The 25,835-nt window shown below is 45.2% G+C and overlaps 1 protein-coding gene across 6 annotated transcripts; it reads right to left on the reverse strand.

Annotated features, from left to right (window-relative positions):
- Positions 1-32: 32 nt before the first annotated feature.
- Positions 33-25,024, reverse strand: fam222ba (family with sequence similarity 222 member Ba). 6 transcript variants are annotated; one of them, XM_028422578.1, is made up of 4 exons: positions 24,884-24,999; positions 12,133-12,196; positions 7,894-8,021; positions 33-3,005 (listed from the first exon to the last, which is right to left on the reverse strand). In XM_028422578.1, exons 3-4 carry the CDS (start codon positions 7,973-7,975, stop codon positions 1,309-1,311), a joined length of 1,779 nt encoding a protein of 592 aa, XP_028278379.1. In that variant the 5' UTR covers positions 7,976-8,021; positions 12,133-12,196; positions 24,884-24,999; the 3' UTR covers positions 33-1,308. The 6 variants fall into 6 exon arrangements, with proteins under 6 accessions (XP_028278379.1, XP_028278380.1, XP_028278382.1 ...); XM_028422579.1 differs by lacking the exon at positions 12,133-12,196 and adding an exon at positions 23,675-23,747 and having other exon boundaries at positions 24,884-24,998; XM_028422581.1 differs by having other exon boundaries at positions 24,895-24,973.
- Positions 25,025-25,835: the final 811 nt, after the last annotated feature.

Consider the following 25,835-nt stretch of genomic DNA (forward strand, 5'->3'; position numbering starts at 1 on the left):
CTCACCATCCTCTTTCTCCTTGTTATTTGGGGTTTTCATTAATAAAACCATGCTCATTTCAAAGGAAAGTCCAAGGACCAAACACTTAAGGCTTTTTAAGGGCTGTTAGGGAGTTAGGTGAACGAAACACGGGCGTCGTCGTGTTATTACACACACACACACACACACACACGCTCTCTCTCCAACCCACGCTCGCTCTTAATTGCACCCACATCAGCGGGCGACATTCACACACAATCATTAAACTTTAAAGTTACAGTAGTCTAGTAGGTAAGCCAGTGTACAATAAAATAAACAATGCATTTGCTGTTTCACTTTAAACTTAAAAGTCGGTTTCTTTTCCAAGTGATCTTGCAAGTGATCAATTTGGTCTTTTCAAGCAGACTTCATCTCAGTAGCAACTACACATAACTTAATTCACTGGAGATCCTGTTGTTCCATTCTAAGTGACTTAATTCAAAATTCTTTCCTTGTGACTAAACTATCCCTTTCAATACGTGCACAACAAATAATCTCAACATTCAAGTAATGCATTTGCCATGGATACAAAAACAATCTGAGAAGGACACAAATGGCACAGCTTCATAACAGTGTGTCCTCTTTAACCTGACCTTGGCCATGTCAAGGTAGTAGGAGGGTTCATTTTTGTGAGTTTTTTTTCCCCTGTCCCTAATATTTCACAATCTTGGTGCCGCTTTTTTTTTTCTTTCTTTCTTTTTTCCTAAACACCTGGATTCAATGCAGCATGTCAAGCAGGACATAGGATCTCCTTCTCAACAAGCCTGCTCCCTGCTGGACCTTTCTGTACAAACAACCTGATTACATGCTGACCAAGAGGAATCAATCTTGAATAGTCCTACTATACAAATAAATAATGACACTTAAAATGAATATGAATACACATGCATACTGAAAACGTTTGAAACGTCTCATACTAGTCAGTGCCAGTGATTTCTGACATGATCCTGTGAAAAAAAAAACTGTGTTCCTCTTCTTATCCAAGTAGAAATGACACAGGATCTCTTAAAGATCCAGGCACACAGATAAATGAGTATGATCGAGGAGGAAGCAGGGAATGAATGGTACACAAACACACACATACACAGTGCAAGATCAAAGCACTCATCAATTAAACAAATAGTAGCAATTGATCACTTGCAAGATTAAAAACAGAAAAACTACTGTTCTTCATTAAATATATTAATTTACCCTTTCTTGATTAAGTTATCAATTGAGTTTTATTCATGTGTTTCCTTTCTTAAGACTAAACAAAGGGGTTGATAAGTGTTGTGGAGACAAGGCCATAGCTTATCTGTACCCTGGGTGCTGGATGAGAGCGGTTCTGCCATCCCCAGCCTCTGGACCTACCCTGCTCAGAGGAGGCCTGTGCATCTTGCCTATCAACCCGAGATTCTGATCGCGGAAGTAGGGCGTCTGGAAGTCCCCACCCAAGTAATCTGCCGTTTGCATCAAATTAGTCTGGGCAGAGGAGGAGGAGGTGGTGGAGCTTGTTCCTAGCCTGTAATGGGGACCCCCAGGGGGCCCACAGTCTAGTGTGGTGCACGCTCCTGGGCCTGCACCGTGGAATGGCATGGCTACGTCCTGAGACCCAGAGCTATCACTGTTGGGTGTGGGTAGGATGCTGCTGTTCCAAACGTGAGACTGGAAGTAGTGACCATTAGTGTAGTGGGCCATGGGGCCTGGCATGCCGTTGTTGTTATTGACAGGAGGGGAGGGGGTGGGCCTCTCAACAGGAGGTTTCAGTGAGTAAGGCTGACCCACACACACCTCTGCAGGGTAGCCCATGCTTTTGAAATGGAAGGCGGGGTCCCTGGAAGGCTGCTTGCAGAGGTGGGTCACACCATTCTGAATGTGGGGCACGTGAGCCAGCTGATGCTGATTCCAAGAGCGCATCTTTTGTTGTGGTTGTAGCTGTTGTTGATTCTGTTGAGGGTGCACATGCTGCTGCAGGTGGTGCTGCTGCTTGAGATCAGTGTGGTTGGAAGGCAAGTGGTTCATAGCAGCCACGTTGGGTGGAGGGTGAGCTCCCACTGTGGCTTTCTCTTGAATGATGCAGTTGGGTGGGGGGAAACCAGGGGTAGCAGGATTACTGTGCATGGACACCCTAGAGCAGGCGCTGATAAGCAGGTTGCGACTGATGGGGCTGGGGTTAGCGATCTGGCCCTCGCACATGGACGTGGCTCCTGCACCTTGGGCCCGAGCTTGGCAGAATTGGTTGATTTGATGCACAATAGTGCTCAGGTCGGCCTGGCGGCCCTGGTGCAGCCCAGTCGCCATGGAGAGTGGAATGGTTGAGGTAGAGACAGTAACATTAGGCGGTGCATCACCATCTGGCAGCTTTCTGCCTCCCTGCAGGCCAGGTGGCAGCTGCTGCTGAAGGTGCTGCTGCTGCTGCTGAAGCATGACAGTAGGAGGCCCTGGCGGGTGGCCCAGGGTTGGGTGCTGGGACAGAGTCTGGAGTCTTGGGTGGCCCTGAGGGTGCTGGGCCATAGGGGGAGGATGTCTGAGACTCTGACTGTGAACCTGCTGCTGGGGGAGGGGCATCTGTAGAGTCTGAGGTGGGTCCTGTGGTTGAAGGGATAAGCTCTGCTGAGGCCGGGGAGGGTTCGGCAGAGGTGGGTGGGGGTTTAAAGTGCTGGTTGAAGCCACTTGATAGGGTCCAGTGTGAGGGTTCATGATGACTTCAGGGTGCAAGCGAGCCCGGCTGCCGTCAAAATCTTTCAGGATGCCTTTGACCATGGGCACCTTGACAATGGCGAGGAGTCCTGTCTTGGCACTGGCCTGAGAGGAAGGGTACGGGCTGTAGCGTTGGCCTGACGTATCCAGCCCGTTGACGGTGCGACGCACGTGGTTTCGCTGGGGGACTTTGACGCTGTTGGGGAAGATCTTGATGGTGAGGGGGTTGTTGGCAACCTTCTTAGCATATGCATCCAATTCTGCAGGGGTTGGAAACGGAGCGGATCTCATCCTTTGTGTGGTGTCCCCTGGGGTGAAAAACAGGACACATCAGGGGTGAGACAGAGTTGGGAAGATGAAGACAGAACAGAAGGGCACAATGAGAGAGACAACTTAATCCAGGTACAAGTGTACGTGGCACAGAAAGGCACATTAGCTGTAATTTGAGTAGCTGAGTGGAACCTGATTTTGGACACCTCTCTCATATTCCATACCTCACTGTTTTTCTCCTTAAAACCTTCACTCATCTCATTTTCAGTAAAATTATCACAGTTGACACAGCCCCGGTCTCAAATCCAATTTGGTTGCATCGCTGGTGATTTTGAGGTCAAGAGCTTTTAGTGGCCCTAATTGACGCATCATCCTTGCAAAGAATAGTAGGGTGGGCTACGCTTCTTAATACTGAATCACAAACTAAACAAAGACTGAGTGAGGCAACGATGGTCCCCTGTGGCTGCTGTGGGGAGACGGAAAGAAAGAGATAGACACAGTGAGCAGAGCTCCATGACAGCAGACAAGTAATCAGACACAGAAGCAGCGTCTCTGATCTGCGGGAACACCTCCCAGGCCCCGGCTCCCAGACATTTGTTACACCTGCTAAACACGGTGTCTAAATTTAACAATGCAGAAGTGACAATGTGAACATGATTACGTGTTTGTGAATGTGTGAGGGTGTGTTTCATTTACGAGCCTGTTTAAGACGTGTGACAAGATCACGCAGGTGTTGGTGCCGGCGTCTTGTACATAATGTGCTTGTTTTTATTCTGGGTTGAAGTGACGGCGGGTTTCAATTTTAACGTGGTGTGTTCGCTTCCACAATACAAGTCGGTGACAATCGTTTTACAGAATGACAGGCCCTCCTGTCCCAGTCACCTCAGCCCTGCCAGTCTGACCTACTTATGCCACAGTGTTCGGACATGAATGGGGCTGATCTGTGGCACTGAATTCACTCTTTTATTCTGTTTGAGGAGGTGGCTTTTCAGCTGAGGTTAAACAGCATACTGGCTGATTCTCACTGTTGTTGAGTGAGCAGTAATATGAAATGTCTGAAATTCTGGCAGAGTGGTCGTTATGCTTGGTCTCACAGCAGGCACACTGGGCTTGTGGGACGAGGCACAGAGCTGAGGGCACTGACATGGCGGAGCGGAGAGTTGTGCCAACTGGCTAATTAATTCCTGCTTTATTTGTGAACAGGAAACAATGGGCAGCGATGTGCAGGGCCAGTGCGGGGCAGCACACTGGGGGCTGCTGTAACTAAGTGTTCAGCTTGGTGATGGCAGTCTCATTAATGCAGGGGTCTGGGCCAAGGAGCTGGAGCTTGACACCCACCATCACTGAGGCCTAATGTCTGTCGCTGAATAAATGCCAAGGTAAGCAAACACAGATAAATGAACACTTACACACAAGCACAGAAGCGCTGAGGATAGGTTTCACCTGTCAAACACAGGAGATGATTAATTATCTTGTTGAAAATGAAGTGCCATAAGAGTTTACCCCACCCAGTCACCCTTGTGTGTGTCAGCGGGTTACATATATAACTGTACAGTACATAGCATTTATGCATCAAACTGCATGCTAAATAAATGCAGCGTTTGTACGCTCAGTATTGTGAGATCAGCTTGTGAGATTTTGGCACAGCCTCTGTTGTCAAAACCTCATGTCAGTGTAGCTGTAGAAACGGTTGTAAGTGGTTGGGAGGAGAGTACCATCATCTGTTGGAATGAATAAACATCTTTTATGCTTTCATGGGAGGGATATCTTCAGGAAGAAAGGATGTGACTACAGAATTAAAAAAATCCTTTTTCAGGGAACATGCCAGACTCACACACTGAACCAACATCACTGATTAATTCAAGAAGTAATTTTCTCTATTATAGGAAAAAAGATCATGATGGAGCAATATAGCAAATGCAGCAAGAAACACTGCAGCAAGCATGTGACTGTTATTTTTCTGCTCTGGTATTTGTGTAATGAGTTGTAAGATGCAGGCATGTTGTGATGAAAGCCACGTCAACAGAAACTGACCAATCTGTTCAATTGGAAAAGGGATTATTCTTTGTTAACAAAGCTTAGACAGACCTTTTGTGGAGGAAAACGATCAAATGTTCAGGACAGGACTGCTGTGAAATGTGCATTGAAATGTTAAATTGCCATTTTATCCATTGTATTATGTGAATTAAATGGACCTCTTGCTGTTTACGTCTGTGCAGGGCTCCTGGCAGCTGTTGATTATGTGTTCTAGTAAGCAAGTGCAGATTATTAGCATTTCAACCTTAACCTGAAACCTGGATTAGCTGCAGAGCTTTAAGCATCAAGGGAGGGTTAATGAGGAATATGAAGTTTGTAGGCGGCTGCTGGTGGCCATGAGCATATCATCTCTCAGATCTTCCGCTAAGCACATTCCCTGGGAGGGAGCAGGGGAAAGAGGCCAGTCTGGCCTTGCACTAATTATCCCACTGCTAGAAAGCTAGTTGGAACACAAGTGCACAGTCAGCAGGCACTTATTAGGGTTTCTTTTATTCAAACTACTGTTTTTATTGAACAAGGTTTAAACAGCAGGGAGCAGGGGCTCATGCTGCTGTAAATTGCAATTATCACACGAGAGCAGGACATTAGTAGGTTTGAAGCTGCACTGTCAAATCAGACACATGAAATCGGTTTCTCACATTAAACCACCTCTTCCATTTTTTCACACCATCCCATGTGCAAGACAGTGAAACATTCAGAAAGGGAAACCATTATGAGCCAAGACGAAAAGGTGGTTGTCCCAGCTGTACTTAGTTTGTTCTGCCTGTAAATAGTGAGGACCAGGGGCCACTTTCTGATACTTGAGTCACCCTGCCTGGAGAATGAGCAGTTTTCTTAGTGACCCACGGTCTCTTAGCATACCTGATCTATTCCTCTGACAGCATTTACATTTTACAGACATCATCTGTTAACAGTCACTCCCTGATGATAAATAGAGAATCTGCTCTGGCCTTGCTTCTGACGGCAACCTGCAAGCTCATAACTTTAAATGATGCTCTCTGATGCACAGATTCATGCGCAGGAGGAGAGGCGAAGCACAGCTAGCCCGTTGATACAGTTCTTGGTGAATACAGAGTGGAATGGAAGTGTCAAAGACAAGATTCTATTACACAAGGCTCTGCATCACATTGTATTGTTTAGAAAGGCTTGAACTCAAGGCTAGGTAAGGAGGAAAACAAACAGAAGCTAATTATATGATTTCCATTTCAGCCTTTTTGTGAGAACTTGTCAGTGCATTGAATAAAGATTTCAAGTGACAACTAGTCTATGAATTTCACCTAAAAGCAGTCAAGCACATCTCTCACAGAGTCAAGCTGTCATATTATCGTCTGTGCTCAGTAAGCGATGGGGCTCTGGAGACCACGAGACCAGTGGACAGCCAGGAGGGAGACAGCAGAGTGTTGCTTGAGGTTTGAGGCCTGTTTCTGGCAATACCCACAACAACATGACAACTGCTAACACACAGGAAGAAGTGATCTTCAGGTGCTGGATTACAGGCAACATAAGAAAGTACAGGTTTGTTTTAGTTATAAAATAAAAACAGCTCTGTGGCTTTTGATGGAACACAGTGTCTGTTTGAAGAATAGATGAAAAGGAAAAACATTATTGAGGATGATAAAGAGAAAAATAGATTGAAATTACACCTCTAGGAAAGGCTAGGCTGTAGGGGAAACGCTCCATCACCTAAATGGATTACAGTGTTGACCAGAAAAACAAATTGAACTCCAGTTGTGTCTCGTGCTCTGATGTGTCTTAGTGTGTCACATTAAGGAGGAGCAGAGAAACAGTCTAGCTGATGGCTGTACCATGTCACAAGCCTGCCTGAGTGAGGCAACAGACGCTGGCACTTAGCAGACTCCCTCACGCTGCTCGCTGATCTCCTGGGGGTTGGCTGATTACTGTGATTCTGAAATTACAGTCTTGATGAGCTCAAGCATTTTACGACAAAAAAAATCTGCAGTAAAAATGGGTCAGGCTGTAGCTCAGCTTCCACTCAGACAGAAGGAGGCAGGAGGAAAAGGAGATGTAGACTTCATGATTGAATATGTAAAGCCGATACACAGAATGGGTCATAATCAATGTCTGGAAAAGGATTGGTCTTTTGGGTAGATCCAAAAAAGCTTTCAGTCTGGCTGGACCAAATATGAACATTTGTATGTATGTGTTTAAAAAATCTGATACATGCCCATTAAAACTTTTAAATTGTTTCACGTTACTGTGTACAGTATTAATCTCCTGCACTCTAAATGATCGGAGTCAGTCTTAGCCCTCACTGGTGACTGGCGATTACTGATTACTGACCCCGTTGTGCTGCTGCCCCTCACACCCCGAGTACCCAACTTTATCAGCAGTTCAATTATAAAATTCATACACTTTTAATTCAGTGGGCCAGCACTGACAAGTCTGCTGCTAAACCAGGGCAACAGATTGCATCTTAAAATTCACTCACATTACAAGATCATCGGGGCAAAACCACTCATCCGCAATCTGTCTGCAAGTCTGACAGTAACTGACTCCCTCTAACAGTGAAGAGTAGCCGAGACTGCCATATTTAACAGACGAATGCAGTGACAGTGTTTGTAGTAAGCACATAGGAACACACTCATGTGGTAGACAGATCCCTGTGGGGTGATGAGAGAGGGAGGGAGACAGTTCGCTGTTCATCAGCAAATTAATGGCGCAGTTCATCCTAATTTCCCTTGAAGACAGATCTACGGTCCTGGAGCACAAAAATATACTTTCTCTCTGGTTTTAACACAGAGCTGCAGAAGAGAACCGGGCCAGGATTGGCATGGGGATTTGACGCGGGGTGGCCAGCAGGATTCTAACAGCTTGGTTTGTTGTGTGGGATGGCGATGGTTGTGTGTGTAGTCTGAAATCAGTACTTACATTTCTGAAGTCCAGTGTTCATCTGCGTGTGGGGGAGAAGCTGGAGGGGGAGGTCACCTGGCCCTGGCAGACAGGCCAGCATTTCACACAGACACTAATGCAACATGGGACACACACTTCTCCTCACACTACAGAGAGAGAGAGAGAGAGAGAAAGAGAGAGAGAGAGAGAGAGAGGTCAGACATAACTGGAAGGCAGCACATGGTGCATGCGATACACAGACTTGGTCTGCACTAATAGAACTCTGTAGCTGGTCCCCTCAGGCACAGGGCTGTGGGAGACGTCGTTACCTTTCAATTAGAAACTGATTCACACCTGGAGCATCAGGTAAGGTGACATTTGATGCCAATAACAACTTCAATTAAACATCAAACAGCCGAAGTAAAACGGGCAGACTGGGCCTGAGGGACTGGCAGCTTTAAATCTACTCAGTCCCTCCTCCTGCTTGCCCTGCATGTTAGTCACCTAGTCGGACCCTGCTACCCGCACTGTACTTCTCCGCCTCCGCCAGACCATGGCAGAGGAAATTAATGACTCTTGTATACCCGAAAAGAACACTCTCGAGAGGCCTGGTGCCGACAAGTTAGTGAGTCTCTGATCGATTCTGCAGTCTTGTAGACCTCAAAGAGACCTGTATTTTGGACACATAAAACAATAGAGCCCACTCAGGATGAATAAACATGGCTACTGCTACCATAAATGCCTGCCACTTTGTGCAATAATTTGATGTTACAGAGGGAGAAAACGTTAGCCATGCTCCACTTGGCTTACCGCTGTATTCAAAACACCACAGATGCTTGCTTAATCAGCACTGCAGAACAGTCAGGGAGCAAATTAAGTCTACAGAGTCCGTGCCCTCCCCGTTTGCTGCGTGGCATCAGAGGAGGGCGGCAAGTGTGCGCAGACAAACAGCGTCTATGAGAGAGGCAATTACCCACAAAACAACCTTGGCATGCCTGTCTGCCGCAGGGTGATGGCTTAAAAGTGTCTTCCCCCCCTGCAGGGTGAATAGACAAGTGGAGGAAAGAGTGACAAAGTGAGAGAGAAAGGTGGAAAGAAAAAGACGGGTGGTGGATTCAGGGTGGTGGTGGAGGGGGTGAACTTGCTTTAAAAAGCAAAAGCTCAAAAAGGTCAGGATGACAGCTCATTTAAATCCTCCTAGCAAGAGGAGAAAAAAAACAAGCCTTAATGAAGCTGCCAGTTCTACACAGATACCTGAGGGTGCTGCACCTTGGGGTGCTGCAGGGGCAAGGTGGCAGTGGGGAGGGAGGGAGGGAGTGAGTGAGTAATGGTGGGTGGTGGAGCTGCAGTCTTGGGACACATCAGAGGATTTTAGGGGTGTTTTTGTGGCACTGATGCTGCGTCACCTTTTCAGATGCCCAGCCTCCCACTCCAATCATCATCCACCTTTTCCACTGCTTTCTGATTTACAGCCTGGACCGCCATATGGCAGCAATCCCTGCCCTCGATTCAGCATGTCACCATGCATTAACTTTAATTGGTCTGATATGTTATTCTTTTCCCTCTGGCCTTGGGAGGATTTTAGGTACATAGTGCCTTGATGTCAGCAGGCAAGATTTCCAACTCTGTCTCATTTATCAGGGTGCCAAGATTTCACACAAAGATAACAGGAATCTCTTTGACAACAGGCAGGTTTGGGTGGAGGAAAACTAAATATCAAATACAACAGTGTCTCTTTTTAAAAGCAAACCATGGCAGGAGAATGAAATGATGTGGGACAGGAAAAAACACCACATAAACCGTCAGTTCATTTGTTATAAGAACACACATCAACACACTACAGGCAAAAAACAGCCAACAGGCCACCCCCTTCCTGCCTCCCCCACAGAGCCCCTGAATGTCAGAAAACTGTGCAGTGGGGAGTGCAGCAGCAAAGGTCAGCCTATGGTAATGCCCAAGCTGACACTCTGCTATACAGCGCAGAGCAGGAGAAGATGAAACCCGACAGACAGAAACCTGACGTCTACTGACTCGCCTATCAGCACCACTGCCACACTGACTTCAAATATACATCACACAACAAACACTGGCACTTTCTACAAAGGCACACACACCCCCACAGAGGCCTTTTCAACACACAGACTATTTGTATCAGAAGCAGGATGACTACACCTGACAGACAATCAAATCCAGACTAAGACTAGGCTCACTAAAGTTCAAGGTGCCTCTCTGCAGGATGTAATCAACACAGCTTGTGCTGAGTCCTAACTGCCCTCTGACTAACCAGGCAGGGGGTTAAGCCTGGTCTGGACAAGGGCCTGACCCTCCAAGCACCCCTCCAAGCACCCATCCATACAGGCAAATAGGTATCTACCACCAAGGCTTAGTTGCCTTTGTGATACAGAGACAAGCCCCTCCTGTTATGAGTGGAAACAGAGTTCTGTCTGTGGAAGCCCAGCTGAGCCAGCTGGGCAGGCCTACAGAGCAGGGATTGGCTTGGTGGACTTTAGCCAGGCATCTCACACTATCAGACCCGTGCACACAGACACCATGGGGTTCTCAGAGTATTAGGAGGCCCCTGTGAATCGGCAATTCTCCACCAGCTACTTATAGAACTGTAATAAAAGTGTGTGAATAACTGTGTAGCTTTCATTATATACAAATAAAAGCTTGCAGACAAAGCAGGACTTGAGCAAGTGATGCGCATGGCTTGTGTCGTGTGTCAAATTGCTCCCATAAAAGCTGACCTATATTTTCCCTTTCATTCCTCAGTGGAGAAGGAGACAAAGAAATTTATCTGAAAGTGACAAAAAATCCTAAAGAAAAGAATGAGGAGGATAGATGGAAGCCACTTAGGAAATTAGACCAGCTGACTGCATTTATGTGCTGAATGTTTTGATCAATATCCCCTCCATCAGCTGTAATCTGCATTTGTTAGAAATTCAGGAATAGCATCAGGGTAATTGCATAAGAAATCATCTATTAAAATATCCACCAGCAGTAATGTATGAGGAAAAAGCGAGGTCTGTGCACCAAAAATAAGCTCATTAGTTGGAGACACGTACAACATTAGTGGAGGAAAACAATGAAGGTGAAAAAAAATAAGGTGAGAAAGGATGTTTGGTTGCTGGTTGAATATTAGCAGTTTTTCTATACCAATTATGAGCAAAAGCAATTAGGAGAACCAAGTCACCATGTTGTACATGGCTTGCACTAACAGCTGAAGGAGAGGAGACTGAAGGAGAAAGCAGGCTGCTGTTATTTTAATTGCATGTTTACCCCCAGGTTATGGGTCTGAAATAGAGCCAAGAAAAAAATGTTGCAGCAGAAATTCAATGCAACTTCACTGTGTTGATTCTCTCAGGGACAGAGAGAGTGAAATTACTTTTCTTTGCAAGCCGAGTCTCTGAATAGGAGGTAAAGAAAGAAAAGGAGCAGGAAGATGAGAACAGCTTTTTACCCTTGAATACCAAGCTAGAGCATTCTGTCAAAAGAAAGGGGAAAAAGCCTTGGCTCTTGAGCACGTTAAGAAGAAATAACACTTCAGTATGGCCTTCATTAGCCCATCAGGCTTCACAAACAGAGGTAGAAAAGGATTTCTGTCACTAGCAGAGGGCCAGGGGCATGTTAGGCTATGACAGGCTGGTTCACGGTTTCACACAATGAATCCTGATGACTCCAGCACATCCCGAGGTGTTTGGGACGGGCCGTTTGCTTTTTTTAGTCAGCAGAGAACCCCTCATCTACCCGGACTGTTATCACACACCAAAACAGAAAGAGAGAGAGTGGGAGATGGCCATCATAGTGAGCAGAGGGTAAAAAATGAAGACAACTAACCCAAATCCAACTCACACACAAATTGAGAGTCTGTAAAATAGTGTTTTCCAAGTTGCAAGACAGTGTGTCAGGGATAAAACTGTCAAGCAAGGAAACTGCTGCAGTAGTGTGGGAGAGAGGAAGACAGCTACTTGAAACTGCTCTTCTTTGAGGGAAGGAGGGGTGTGTGAAACAACCGGGAGGCAGTATGAACGCTCAGTAACTAACTGATGAAAAAATGACAGTTCCCTGAGGTGAGATGGTGGATATGGGGCGGAGAGAGACAGCATGCCCCTAGAATACTGCACAGTCCACAATTGGATCGGCTAAATCTTTGCATAGGTGTCAGATATGGAAAGTTGGTTTCACAATGAGAACACACACTCTTAGAGAAGTTGTATACCAGGGAGCTAAGGAAAGGAAACACTTTGAAAGTATGAGGCTTCTTCTTATCAGACTGACCTCATTCCTCCTCTCTTGTCTTTACATCAGTAGCTTGGAGTCTCTTGGCTGATGACCATGGCTCCTAAGAGCAGAGAAGATGACAGTAATAGTGGTGAGATGAGAAGATATCAGGCAGTGAGTGTCCCGGTCTGGCCCAGCTATCTCTACCCCAGCTATGTCACGGTCATTATCCGTCCACCACATCAGCACTGCGAGGACGGCCAGCCAAGATCCATTCTTCAACTTGGGGTCAGTTTCACTAACAGCCACTTAAGCCCGCTTGGCTTCCTGAAGAGCCCTACAAATGTGGAAGGTAGAGCATGCTCAGTCATGTCAAGGCTGGCCAAGGTCGGGCGGCCAGACAGAAAGCGCTGGCAGCACCACATGCATGGCGTCATGAATGCCAAAATGCCAAGGCCCCTGGCTGTGCCGTTTGACAGACATGTTTACACCTGATAGAAAATGCAGTGAGGATGGCCTGCCAAAACAGAGGGGATCCAAAGTGAGGGGTGCCAGCCTAGTTATTTATTTATCTGCAGCAAATCCATTGAGAGCACAGCCAGAAGCTGGGCATGCTTCAGTGAGGAAAAAGCTAGTCTAGTCTCAGACATGACAGTCTTAAACCACTTCAGGGCAAAAAAAAGATCTGACATCATGTAGTTAGGAAAGCAAAGATCTCATGAAGCAGTTTTGGAGATGAGATCTGATTTAATCACACTCGTGATGCAGCTCACGCAACTCCTAATATGTACATGGCATTATTCAAACGAAGTTGTATTAAAATCACTGTGATAAGGCCCAGATTGGGCCTGTCCTTTGAGGTAATACCACAGCTAACAAACTATATTTACAATAGTGGTGTTAGTATGGCATTGTGTGGCAGGTTTACCATGTTCTTTCTCATCAGGTGCTGGCATGCTAATATATTTACATTAAACACAATGGGTTTTTGGTAAGAATTTGATAAATTGATGAAATTGAAATCTTGACTTGATAATGGTGTTCAATAAAGAAAACACTATTACAATGACCCTGACACAAAAATATTTCATGGTAATGCAGCCTTCTGGGAGCCATCAGATCACACAACCAGAGACAGCGCTCATACATATGAGATCAACACTGCTCCCTTTCATCTCCCCTGTGGTGCCACCACATCTGTGTTATCTTCACATATCCTCACATCACACCAGACAACAATGTGCTGACTCATATGCTGCTGTCTCAGAGGCCAGACTGTGGGGTTTGGTACAGAACTGGACTATCAGGGTTAGACAATAATATACATACACTGAACCACATTTATCTATCTATCTGTGTGTGTGAGTGTTATGGTATGTGCTATGACAGAAGTTACCAAACAGCTGGTCTTAGCTAAAGTAGTGAGTTAAAAGCATGTGCTGCTTATCTAGTGCAAACTCAAATTTATGTCTGAACTACATTCCCTTCTTGTTCAACTAATTGAACTAATTGTCCTAAAAATGCACTGGAAATTAGGTAATTAGTTCTTTTAAGGTCTGAAGTTGTCCATCAGAGGTTTAAAAAGCAGACTTCAGAGTCTGTTTTAACTATATGACTGTAAGTCAGCCAGGCCTTCTCCGTCGTTAGTGGGAAATAACTCTGGTTAGTGGGAAATCACTCGATGTGCTGGGAGCTAAAGTGAGGCAGCATTGTTCCAGCTGGCGGAAAAAGGGGAAATGAAGATGGAGCGGTTTGATTTCATTTGTTAGCAGGTGCATCCATTTTGTGTTCTTCCCCACACCCACCTCGCCTCTCTCATTCAAAGTGCTTATCAGAAATTGGACACCCCAGTGACAAATTGAGCCTGCGATTAAAGGGAGAAAGAGGAAAGCTTTGTTAAGTGCTGCTGATTGGGATCCCAGGCTGCCCTCACACATGTGAGGTGTGTGTGTATGTGTGTGTATTTTTGCATGCATGTATGCTTGGTGCAGAGCCAGGAGCAGAGCTGACACCACCACCTCTTCTCCTATTTTCCCCACTCTCCAGGTGTTCCCATGGCTTACATTTCTGCCCGGAGTACTCAGCAAACAAAACCAAATCAATGCAGCTGTTCGCTCATCTCTATCTCTCTCTCACACACACACAGATACAGTACATGCAAAGGCAAGTATACAAGTGCACATGCATATATACACTAGTGATTTTACCCTGCAGGAATAATGACCTCCTCTGGTATATCCAGCGCCTTCTTATTGACATGTACGCTGTGTTTAACAGTGAAAAAAGTTAAGTCTCTGTGTGTTTGTCCCACTCAGACCCATATCATTGACCCAGCATTAACCAGCCCTGGCCTGTTTGCAAGTACTGGGCTGATTTAAGAGGGAAAGGGGGGGTGGGTGGGTGGGGGGGGTCAGAACAGCTCTGCTAGGCAGAACTGTGCAAGCGCTGACTCTCACAAATCATCCTAAAAGGGCTTAACTCACAAAAACAGCTTCCAGTGTTACACAGGCCTGCTGTGAGAGATTTATCCACTGTGCCATTATACTAACTGGCCCCTCTCCCATATGAGCCATATATACACCAATACACACACATAAAGAAAAACTCTAATTAGACCTATGCCTGATCTTACTTTGCAGGGAAACTCACACAAATTCTACATTGTCTTTTGCACACTAAAAGACAATTGTGTTTATCAGAAGTCTTATCTTAGGCTGACGCATTGCTTATAAAACTGTGACATTATACTAGGACTGGTAACTAGTACTGTAAATTTCTAATCGGTCTAAAATGGTTGAGTGTTGTTTTAAACACAGGTCTGGGCATGATGAAAAAATGACTCCTGCAATAAAAAAATGATGCCATCTAAGTCAACAACAAATCCCTACGTGCCATTCAGTAAAAGCGAATCTGTGTCCATTCTGAGTCTATGGAAGGCTGGTAGGGTCAGCCGCCTCCGTAGCAGCCCTGACATTCATTCTGGCCTCCAGCGAGACTAAACGAGCCCCCCTCATATCTACAGACCAGCCGTAGAAAGAAAAAAAAAGAGATCTTTCCTCTACTGGACAGGGTTGTGTGAGATGTGTTCCTTTTGCCCCTGGCGACACACAAGACATTTGTGGTCTCCTTCATCTCCTGTGTGTACGTGAGCGCCTCTTCACCCGCAGCTCTTTCCCCAGCAGACAACAGCTCAGGGTACCAGGCAGCCAGGCGGTGACTCTGTGGAGAGCCGGGCAAACACAAGGCTCGGCATGGCAAACATCTCACCTCTGTGTCTGCATGGGAACATCTGGCCCTCCCAGGCTCATAGGGCTCTTCGTCTGTCTGCCTGTCTGACTGACTGAGAGCCTACACACACTGTTGGTGTGTACTGGTGTTGTCATGGCACCAGAAATTCTACTCCTACACACAGTCAGGTACGGTTTAATATGCAAAAACAATCACTACAGAGACAAATGTCACATCTGGGGTTCAAACCAATGTAGTATATATGAATTGAACTAATCCCATTTTAGTATGAATATGATATATCAAACCAGATTTTGCTCCCATTTAGTGATTAAATTCTGCTCTGGCTAGTACAGCTTTTGACATGTCAACACTATAATTCATTCATTAGTTCTGAAACTTAAAGCAATAAATATCTTCTTCTAGTTGGTACCTAGCTGATGAAAACTCTTTTTTTCTTGTCACTCTGTCTCTCTCTTTTTCTATTCTTGCATCATGCCGGCTCATACAGATCTCCTGTGGCCGTCCAATGATTCAAGACTGATGAGGCATGCTCAAAGGTCTATGCCATTGAACACAGCATTAATGTACCCAGCAGAAGATTTTTTGCCATCGACCCCAGTTCCCTGCAATAAGGACAGAGCCATCAATCAGGCCGAGATAGCCGACACCAGACATGGGCTGATGAAGTAGGGGACTTTGGAGCTAATGACAAATGGATCTCTCAGATATAGTCACACTATACTATGAAAATCCACCGAGAACACTTGACCTTTAGCAAAATTCTTAGCCACATTTTGCCAACTCGGTGCAATGCAAAAACAGAGAACATGCAAGCAGCTGTTAAGGTTAAGAAGGTGTGGTGATTGTGTGAGAAATCCAGGGTCCAGCTGGGAGTCTCAGGTCCGTCACTGTGAAACGTACTTCTGACCGACACAAGCTCTCCTCTTTTCTAACACCAGAGCTCTGGGAGTGACCTTCAGGAGGCCTGCTAGTCCTGCTAATTGAGGTCTCGACAGAGCACAGCAGCCCACCCCCCACACTGCACTCACAGAGGCACTTGGTGGTACACAGACAAGAAAAGCAAATCTACAAAAATGATTCACAAAAATTCCATAAATTCTATAAATTTACATGGTAAATAATATGAGAGACAGCAGAAGATACCTAGATACCTTTACTTTATATGCTTTACATACATATATTTTTAAGCCAGAGAAGTCAACAGATAGCAATTATCAGCTAAACATTTCAAAAAATAAAGATTATTAGCTGATTAGAAGAAGTAAGTCACATGTGACAAGTAAATGTAAATGTCAAGCATTTAGTGAATGAGCACCAATTATCTGATTAATTAAATCTGCCAAATAACATGATGATACGTGGGGGGAAAGGTGCATTTCTTTTATTTGCAGGTCAAAAAGACTGGTGGGAAAGACAGCAACATAGTTAATTTAGACCAGGCTCAAACTGGCTGCAGCTGTGTACTCTGCTTTTGCCAACACATCATCTTATCAGGGCCACTTCCTATCAGTGTGATCAGCACTCAGTCAAAAACGAAAGGAAGAAAATGTACAGGAAATCATCCTGTAAAAACAAGATACCGAGAGCCTTCATGTTGGGAAAGCGTCTCTGGACTGTTCTCATGTTTAAGGCTAAAAGGCACCTTTCAGAAAGAATTAGAGGACATCAAGTGAACCTGGAAACCATTTTAAAGTAGGTTTGTGATACATCCAGTGAATGAAACTTTGAGAGGGAATGGCCATGAATTGAAAGGTCTGCATTTAATTTGCTAATCCATCATTCCAATTGTACTGTGTAACAAAGAAAGAGGAGAGTGGTGGGGCATTCAGAGGCAATGGAGCATGCGGAGGGGTGCGTGTGTGGTTCACCATGGAGCCAGAGAGGCCGTGGCCCTTGGCCCTAAAAGCCCAGGCAGCACTGAGTAGAATGGTCTCTGATGAGCTCAATGTAGGCAAGACTAATCCCTTCATGTCCAAAGAATTGTTTAACTATGTTTGACTGATTAACCCAAACCCCTTGATTCCACTTGCAATCTATTTGTTCAATCAAGTCCCCTGCACTCATCATGCTGCAGTGTGTGTGGGTGGTGATGCTGAGGGAGAGAAAGAAAAGAGCGAAAGAATGAGAGAAAGAAACAAAGGGGGCTGCAAAACAATCCATTTGGAGGAAGCATTCACAAGTCAAAAGGACAGCTTTTTTGTTCTACTTACAATTCTCCAAATGCACACAGCGCATAAGTTCCTGTGAACCAGCTGTTGCTAACATTCAAAGGTCAGAGAACTCTTGCCTTGAGAGATTTCAAGTAGAAAGTCAGCAAGAGCGTTAGCATATACCACAGTGGTTTTTGCTATCTTCTTGGGAAAAAGAAATTTAAAGGCACCCTCCCCTGCGTGGAAAAGAGGTTGCCAGGAAGATTAACCCAGCTTCCTTTTATAGCCTCTGACAAGAGGTTAAATCACACATTACATTGCCTGAAATGTCTCCTTGTAATTAGATCAAGAATATTACTCTCTCTTCTTCCCCTTGTAGACCGCAGCTGATCAAAGCCTAATGATGGTGTCAGTGCCATTGGCAGTACTGGCTGGGTAAATCTCCCCATCGGGATGGCAATCTGTCAGGGCCGCAAGCCCTGCTAAACAGCACAGGACATGAGTACAATGGTGCTTGACACAAAGTAGACTAAATGAACCACATCCTTTATCAACAAACCATCCATCACCCATGCACCATTAAAATTCATCTCCTTGTTTTAGGTTATAGGACTGTGTGTTTATATGTACACAGTCAGCCAAGTTGTGTACATTGAGAGAGATATTGGTGACATCTGTGAGAATTATTCCAATAACAGTGAAACTCGCAACCGACATATCTGCTGTCTTTCCATGCCAGAGCAGATCTAAGCTGCACCTGGTCCCTGGATGGGGTGAGGGGGCTATTGGCTATTAATTACAGAAAGCCGACACGCAGAGCAGGCAAACCCTCGCAATGAGTCCCTGGGATGTCAGATACACAGTAAGACGAATGCTTCTCTGTCACACAGCAACATGACCTGCCTCAGGACTCTTTACACACGAGTACTTTCAAGTATGCCTTTCAAATTGTGGCCCACCCTTCTTCCTTTGCTCCCACCCCATCCTCTCTATCTCAATCACATTCTGCGGATGTTACACTACTTCAGGGTGTATTTTCTGACTAATGCAAAATGGTTGTGCAGTAGCATGATAAAAGTTGACATTTTCCTTTTCTAATCCAACGCTTCCTTTGTAAACAACCCGCGCCTTTTTAATGTGAGCACATGTGCACACGTACTAAGGCTGCAAACACACATAATGGTCAATTTTATTATTTGCTCTCAAACTCAATGGCTGCAAACAAAAGGGGGAAATGGCAGGAGATATGCCAATCATTTATTGTTGAAAGATGTCTGACAAAAGAGGCCCTAAAAACCTGACAGCTTTTCTTTTTCCATGTCACAAAAACACAAAACGCCAAGCTCATGAAAGAGAGGCCCCAGAAAAAAGACTCATGCAAGTGGCCCGACCCCAATCTTAACCCCATACAGGTGGCAGAGCTGTAACACAGGAAGCACAGAGAAACATTTTTCTTTCAGAGATCATTTAGATACACACAAAGGCAGCTCAATGCCAATAAAGAGTGTCTTGCTGAAAAGCAAATCCCCTTGAACACATTGACGATAAAGCCTCGTCCTCAGTGTGGACTGAAAGCATCTGGTTAAGGGTTTTTTGAGAGGCTCGACGTTACACAAAACTTTACACCCATGCAGAAAAACTGCATTTTGCTGTGAAGGCTATTCTTCAGATGCCTTCAGAGAAGTTTAAAAAGCTGGTTTTAAACCCTTTCAACGCACATGAAAAAAAAGACACGGTTCTTTTGAGCAAACAGAAAACGTTGTGATAAAATCCTGTCAATGTACAAATCAGTGATGTCAAGAGCAGTCTTCAGGAGGAAAATGTGACTCCTGCCTGGCTGTTGCTCAGCTGAGACCAACTAGAGTTGAACTATGAACTGTGATTACAGCCAACATCCCCCCCACAGAGCAACAACTGCATCTCTGCACATTCCAGGAAACACAGCCGGCTGAAGACAGCAAATACACCGGAGAGGAGGAGACATAAACAACGTAAGCTAGTTTGAGAGCTGCACCGATGTTTACTGTCTCACTAAGTGCATTTCATCCCCACTGCTTTCACAGCAGCAGCGGTATTTCAGCATGCAGTACACAGGGGCTGCTGATGCCACAGGTCTGTGTACAGAGGGCTCAGTCACAGGCTGGAGAGACTGTTTGGACAATGTAGGTGTCAGAAACACTGCCTGTCTGGAATAACGATTCAGTTCAGCTGCTACAAAACATCCTCTGGTTCCTTTATAGTGGAGGTTCAATAAAAAAAACAACTTGACTGTATTTCGAGTGTAACTGTTGAAAACCTAAGAGGAATTTCTGACTTGTTTGAATTGGTACATGGTATCAGGAAGAAAGGTCTGCATTTGCTTCAAACAGGCACTGAATGACATGCCAGAGATTAGCCTGTGAAGGTCACAGTCTTAGCCTATCCTTTCAGCCGCTGTTCACAACAGAACCCCGGGCCCTTTTGAACAACAGGAAGAATGTCATCTGGTTACTTTTCAAGGCACGGAGATACCATTCACTGTGGCCAACAATGGCTGCAAACAGGACCAGAGGGTTAGAAGGTTATAAAGGACCCCATTCTAAGCACCGCTCGCTCTCCAGTACACTGCATGCACACAGAAAACACACCCACACACCGAGGCCTGAAGAAGTGGTGTAACTGATGATAAACTGAGGAGGGTCATGGCAGAGTGCCATGCACTGACCACTCTCCTCAACAGCTCTCTCAGCTCAGCCCCCGTCCCTCCCCAGCACAGATCTTTTTGACACTTTGACCAAGCCCCGGCTACTATGTTGGTCCTGACAGATATTCATTACTTTGTCATTTTCTAAAAGATGATTTCCTAAACTCTATCCCCGTTAGTGTGTCTTGTTACATAGCAATATCTCTAGAATCTAAAGTAGAATCTACACATGTAACACAACTCAGAAACAAGTAAGAATTTTAATAGGACACCCCACAACTGTGTTCAAGACCTCTATAAAATTTATCTGCAATTATTCAGGTTGTAAGGCTTGTCCCAAAAAAGGCTCTCAGACCACCGAACTGAAATACTTCACCAATTTAGTCTCTAATGAACCCTCTGAAATATTAAAAATAAAGCCCAATTAGCCGACAGCATTTTACATCTCCTCCCTCTCTAATCCTCTCATAGCTTAGCCTTATCTAATGTCTGCGCCAACTGTGACACTTTGAGCTCTCTCTCCCTCTATCCCCTCCACTTGATATCCCCTACAGCTTTACTGGTGCTTTGTTGTGGCATTCTTTCTGACCTCACAGACCGGGTCAGTCTGTGAGCCTCTCTGTTGGTGGCTAATGATGCCCTGATATGTACTGTTGGCATGGACACTGGAAAACTGCTGCAATAACCGTGGACATGCTAATGGCATCTATTAGGATTACTTAAGGAGTGATACAGGACTCGCCTGGCAAACTCTTATTAGAGAGTGCCTGGTATTGGGGGTGAAGAGTGTCAGTGGAGGGTCAGTGATCCGATTGAGACGACCTTATCTTGTGCCATAAACAGATAACAGTATCTGCCCTGCTCTTCTGCTGTTCCTGTGAGATAGAGGTGGATAAACAACCCTGTCATCTGCAGCGACTCCGACAAGCCTGATCACACAGATGCTGTCCTACACCAAGCCCTGTTCATCCTGCACTGACTGCTGTTATTGCTCTGAATGTCACCAGGAGGCACAGATTCTTCCATGATCACCCTCAAGCTGAAGACATAACAATTTCAGAAAGCCCTTTGGTCCTTGTATGTGTGTGTGTGTAGCGTCACTCTCTGGCTTCAGGCCTCAGGTTTGCTGATTACGCAAACTACTCAGCAAAAGCAGGGCTTTTTGCCCTAATTGGACCTGCCGGCTAACATGCAAATCTATGCACAAAAAAAGTCACAAAGAAGACAAAAATACAGCAATCAAAGACACAAAGTGCATCTTCAAATCAGGTCTCTGGCCTGCAGTCACTGTGCACAAAATAAAACAACCCACATGCACTGAACTAAATACCAAGTAACAGCTGACCCACAGCCTCAGCCCTGCAGGTCGTTTTCTTTTATCAGAGGTATACAGAAGTTGCCCATCATGTCCTAAACACCTGATCTGTGTGTATCATGTGGCCACGGTCCTCTACTAAGCCTGACCTGCGTTTGACCCTCACACTGAGTCTTTTGACTTTGCCCACTCACACAAAGGCTATCGAACATCTGTTCCCCGTCTGAAACCAGACTCATTCAGCTGCAAAGACATCAGGTGGCCTTACAGAGAGTTCCTCGGGTGGCAGAGTGGGTGAGTGTGGACTGACAGCTGCAGTGGTGACTGGAGGACTGAAAGGTGGAGACGGCTGGCTGATCATTGGTAACTGGGAAATCTCTGCCCTGGTGCCCAACACCGTGGGGGCGGGTCAGTCACATTTAGCAAATGGATGATATTTAACAAATGCTGCTCATCCGAAACCACTGAGTGAGGAAAATAAAAATCTGCTATGCCCATAAAATTCACTGACAACACCTGCGAGAGATTTAACATACACAGGCCCCTGCACCGGGGAAAGCACACAGCTACACATTTCCAATTCAAGTACTGTCTCTAAAATGCTACATCAAATCACTGGCTTTGAATAACCCAAAATGAGCATCAGCCAAGTGTCTCATTCCAGCACAGAAAATCATCGCATGAAAAATATGTTGGTTAGCCGAGCGATTTCACAGTCAACAATCACAGAATCAGGACTGTTACTAATCAATGTATTTTAATGAGCTCCCTGTGAATCCCAACAACAGCTGAAACATAAAAGCTGCTCAAGTTCTCTGGTTCACTCTTTGTACCTTGTGATCTGTTATTCATAGTCTTGCTCTGAAGTCTCTGAGAAATAAAGCAGAGCTTTGATGTTATCCTCTTATTACTGCTGTCTGAAACAAGCCTAATGTTGGGAATCAGACCATTTGGCTGTCACGTGGAGAACCCTCTGCAACACAAAACATCCGGGCTTCAGTGTAAGGTGCTCAGAAGGATTGATTTTGCTCTGTGGAGCCAATCATCACTTAGTAATGTCTGCTTTGCCATTTGGTTACAAGAAGGAAAGCTTGATGCAGTAAGAACTGTGTCTAGAACACACAGTAGGTGTCCATTACATCCACAGTGTACTCTACTCACTACTCCAAAGCATCTACTCAAGTACTCTTAAACATATAAGTGAATGTGTTCTCAACAATATGCATTTTTTTCATCGTCTGGAGGCAACTGTGGACTGAAGGGCTTTACACTACACAAGTATTTTAGGGGAAATTAACCGTGTGGTGGTTAAAAAAAAACTAAACAAAACAAAAACAGGCAAACTTGCTTTTCTGTCAGTTTGCCCTCAGCAAAGATTCTGGATTTGCAGTGACAGGTCAAAGAGTCAGCACATGACTCACAGGCACAGGAAGAGGGACACTTTGAACAGCTACACAGAGATCCAATTAACACATACATTCAAGTGGTGTTTCAATTTAGTGGAACGCTGTAATTTTCTCCAATGCTGACCAGAGCCACATAAGCAAATGAATCAGGCGATCGTGACATTTGGACTTATCTGCTGCCTTTATAAATGAGAGTGAAAACACACACACACTGCAGTCAGCAGTCAGCAGAGGAAAGCACACAGGACTGAAATGAAAAATATCAGTAGCCTGTGCATCACAAATTATCCCTGAAGCATTTTACTCTCATGCTTCTAGGTATCTGTCAGGCTGCTGTCATTAGAAAACAACTGCATTTTACAGATGGGGAGAAGCCTTACAGTAATTTGTTGCTAAGACCTAATTAATCTTCATTGTGCTGGGAAACATAGCACCCCAATGCAAAGAGGGTTTCTTCTACACGATAATTGCAGAAAGTCTAGAGGCCCAAGTTTCCCAGACAACACGGTCTGAAATTTAATTATCTGCTCTTTGGAAAATGTAGCGAAGGGAAAGCTACACTGCAAAACTGCACTTTTGGGCAAGTAATGTCAGGCTTTTGTTTGAGTAAGCACAGGATATCACTGAGGACATCCTCCCTGCTGCCACAAACTAAACTTACCTTTGTTATGGTAAGGGAGAGATAAAGGCTCTTTACATAACGACAGATTTTTTTTTTTTAACTTTCAAAATGCTTATGCAAATGTTGATAAAACACTCTTATCAGCCAACATTTACAGTTTTATCATCTTACCATATGCACAGAGTCAACCCGTCAACTTCCATAGTCCAGTCAGTCACAGAAGAGTTGCTTTACTGCGGTGCGCCTGTTAATAAAATCCGTCAAGCTCCATGTCATTATAGACCGATAACAATAATAAAGCCGGACTCTGAGCAGCCAAAGACAACACGGACAGGCTGAGGCAACATTAACATTCCGCCGTGTGAAGATCAGGCTCGGAGGGGGGAGAAACATCGATAGGATCCCATTAGTTAAGTGCGCCCCTAGGATACCCGAAATTTGATCAGAGATAGACCTTTTCCTTCCAGACACAAACCATTATGGCAAAAAGCTGCTCTCCTCTGAAACTACTCCTCCTGCACTCCTCCTCCTCCTCCTCCTCAGTGGTCGAGGTTGTGCGGCAGGATCAGGATGAGCCCGGTGACGTCAACCTTTTGTTATCACCTTTAACACTTGCTTTTTGCAGGTGGAAACACTTTCCTCTGTCGTTATATTAAGCGGTGCTATTTGGAGAGAGACGCCGGGGAGCAAGGAGCCTGCACAACATCTGTACATCGACGGGAGACGACTGACACTCCAAATTTGGATGTATGCATGCGTGTCCTGACGACTATATCAGATAGGAGCAGCGGGGGACAGCTCAGAGGCTGCTCCAGCATACTGTGACAGTCAAACATACAGCTCCAACTTCATATGGAGCTGGCTTCTGTCAGTAAAACAACTGACAGTTTCTGTTTAGAGGTGGCACAAAACTGCCCGCATCACGTGGACAACCATAATAATGAAGATGTAATTATAGTAACCATTTAGCAGGCAGGTACAGAGCTCTGCTTAACCCTCGCTAGATATCACATCACATAATACATCTAGCTAACCAGCTCCACAACACAAGCCCAGTTCCTCTAGCTGTACACAGGACTACAGATGTCCCTGTATCTCTGAACATAATACTCACGAGAGACAGTTAAGCCGCACGTACTGTGGTTACAGTGGATTTCCGGACGGTACAGGTGAGCAGGACAGTAGCTTAGGACCCGCATGTTGCCAGTCAGTGTGCCAGCTGACTGCCCAGGCTCCTGGCTAGCTAACCAAGCCAGCCAGTCTGAAACATACACAGTCCCATTGTTGCCTTCTCAACCGTACCCAATATTTAAGCCACAGTTTCTGAGGATGCCACACAGTACCAGACCGTAGTCATGTTATAAAGATACAACTACTTACTCTCCGTTTACCTCTGCGAAAGGCATCGTTTAGTACGTCGCCATGGTTTAAAACGGACAGATTTTCTCCCGTTGCCCTGCGCCGCCGAATCACTGCTGCTGCTGCTGTCTGCGGCAGCAACTTCCGGCGCATGCGCAGTAGCTGGGACCGTTCCAGACTGCGCAGGACGCCCGAACGCTTTAAAGGCACAGAGCGCACGGAGCGCGACCGGACGGCGGGGAGTACACCAAGAGAAAATAGATCCCGATTAACACACATGGAGAACTCCTCCCAGCTTTGAAGTCCGCTATCAGGTTTGAGTTCAATTTCTCGGCGTCATGGTTACACTTCAGTTTCACACGGAAAGGTCCTGGCGTCAATACCACGAGGAAATTCGAATTAGTTATATATAATAGTTTTATATATATAGTTTATGTTATTGTATTTTAGTTGGATATTGTTGAATAATTAATTTCTATTTTAAGTAACTGCATTCTGAGTGGCAGCTGTTTAGACACTAAATGTAACTAAATGTACTTGCTCATAATTTGTATTATGTTACTCTCCAATCTTGTGTATAAAGTACTCACATTGAACAGCTATAGTAAGGCTTCTATGAAAGAGTCTGTTGCGGTTGTTCCTTGGTGCTTCTTTGTGATCTTCTCATGCTCCTTTCATTCCAGATGTTGCTCTCAGCTGGGAACACCACACATCTATCTAAACTGCACTCGCCTGCTCCTTGTCAACCACCACCGTGTCTGGTTGGTTAACCAGCAGCTGCTTGTCAAGTCCCACAGGATCTCAGCACTGTTGTTCTGGTGTGCTGTTCCACTGGGACCCACACTTGGCACAGATGATCTTGTACACCTCCCTGGCCTCTTGATGATGCTTCTATGTTTATGCGTAACATCCTGCCATGGGCACTGAATCAGTAGAATACAGTCCCCTCCAAAAGTACTGGACGATGATGATG

The sequence above is a fragment of the Parambassis ranga genome, chromosome 14 (genome assembly GCF_900634625.1).
Source record: "Parambassis ranga chromosome 14, fParRan2.1, whole genome shotgun sequence".
NCBI classification, from domain to species: domain Eukaryota; kingdom Metazoa; phylum Chordata; class Actinopteri; family Ambassidae; genus Parambassis; species Parambassis ranga.

Bases quoted from the DNA above. Each gene is read 5' to 3' on its own strand.
- fam222ba (XM_028422577.1), bottom strand. From the start codon at position 7,975: ATGCTGGCCTGTCTGCCAGGGCCAGGTGACCTCCCCCTCCAGCTTCTC. The intron at 3,006-7,893 runs GTAAGTACTGAT...TTTTCACCCCAG, and splicing joins GAACACTGGACTTCAGAAAT to GGGACACCACACAAAGGATG.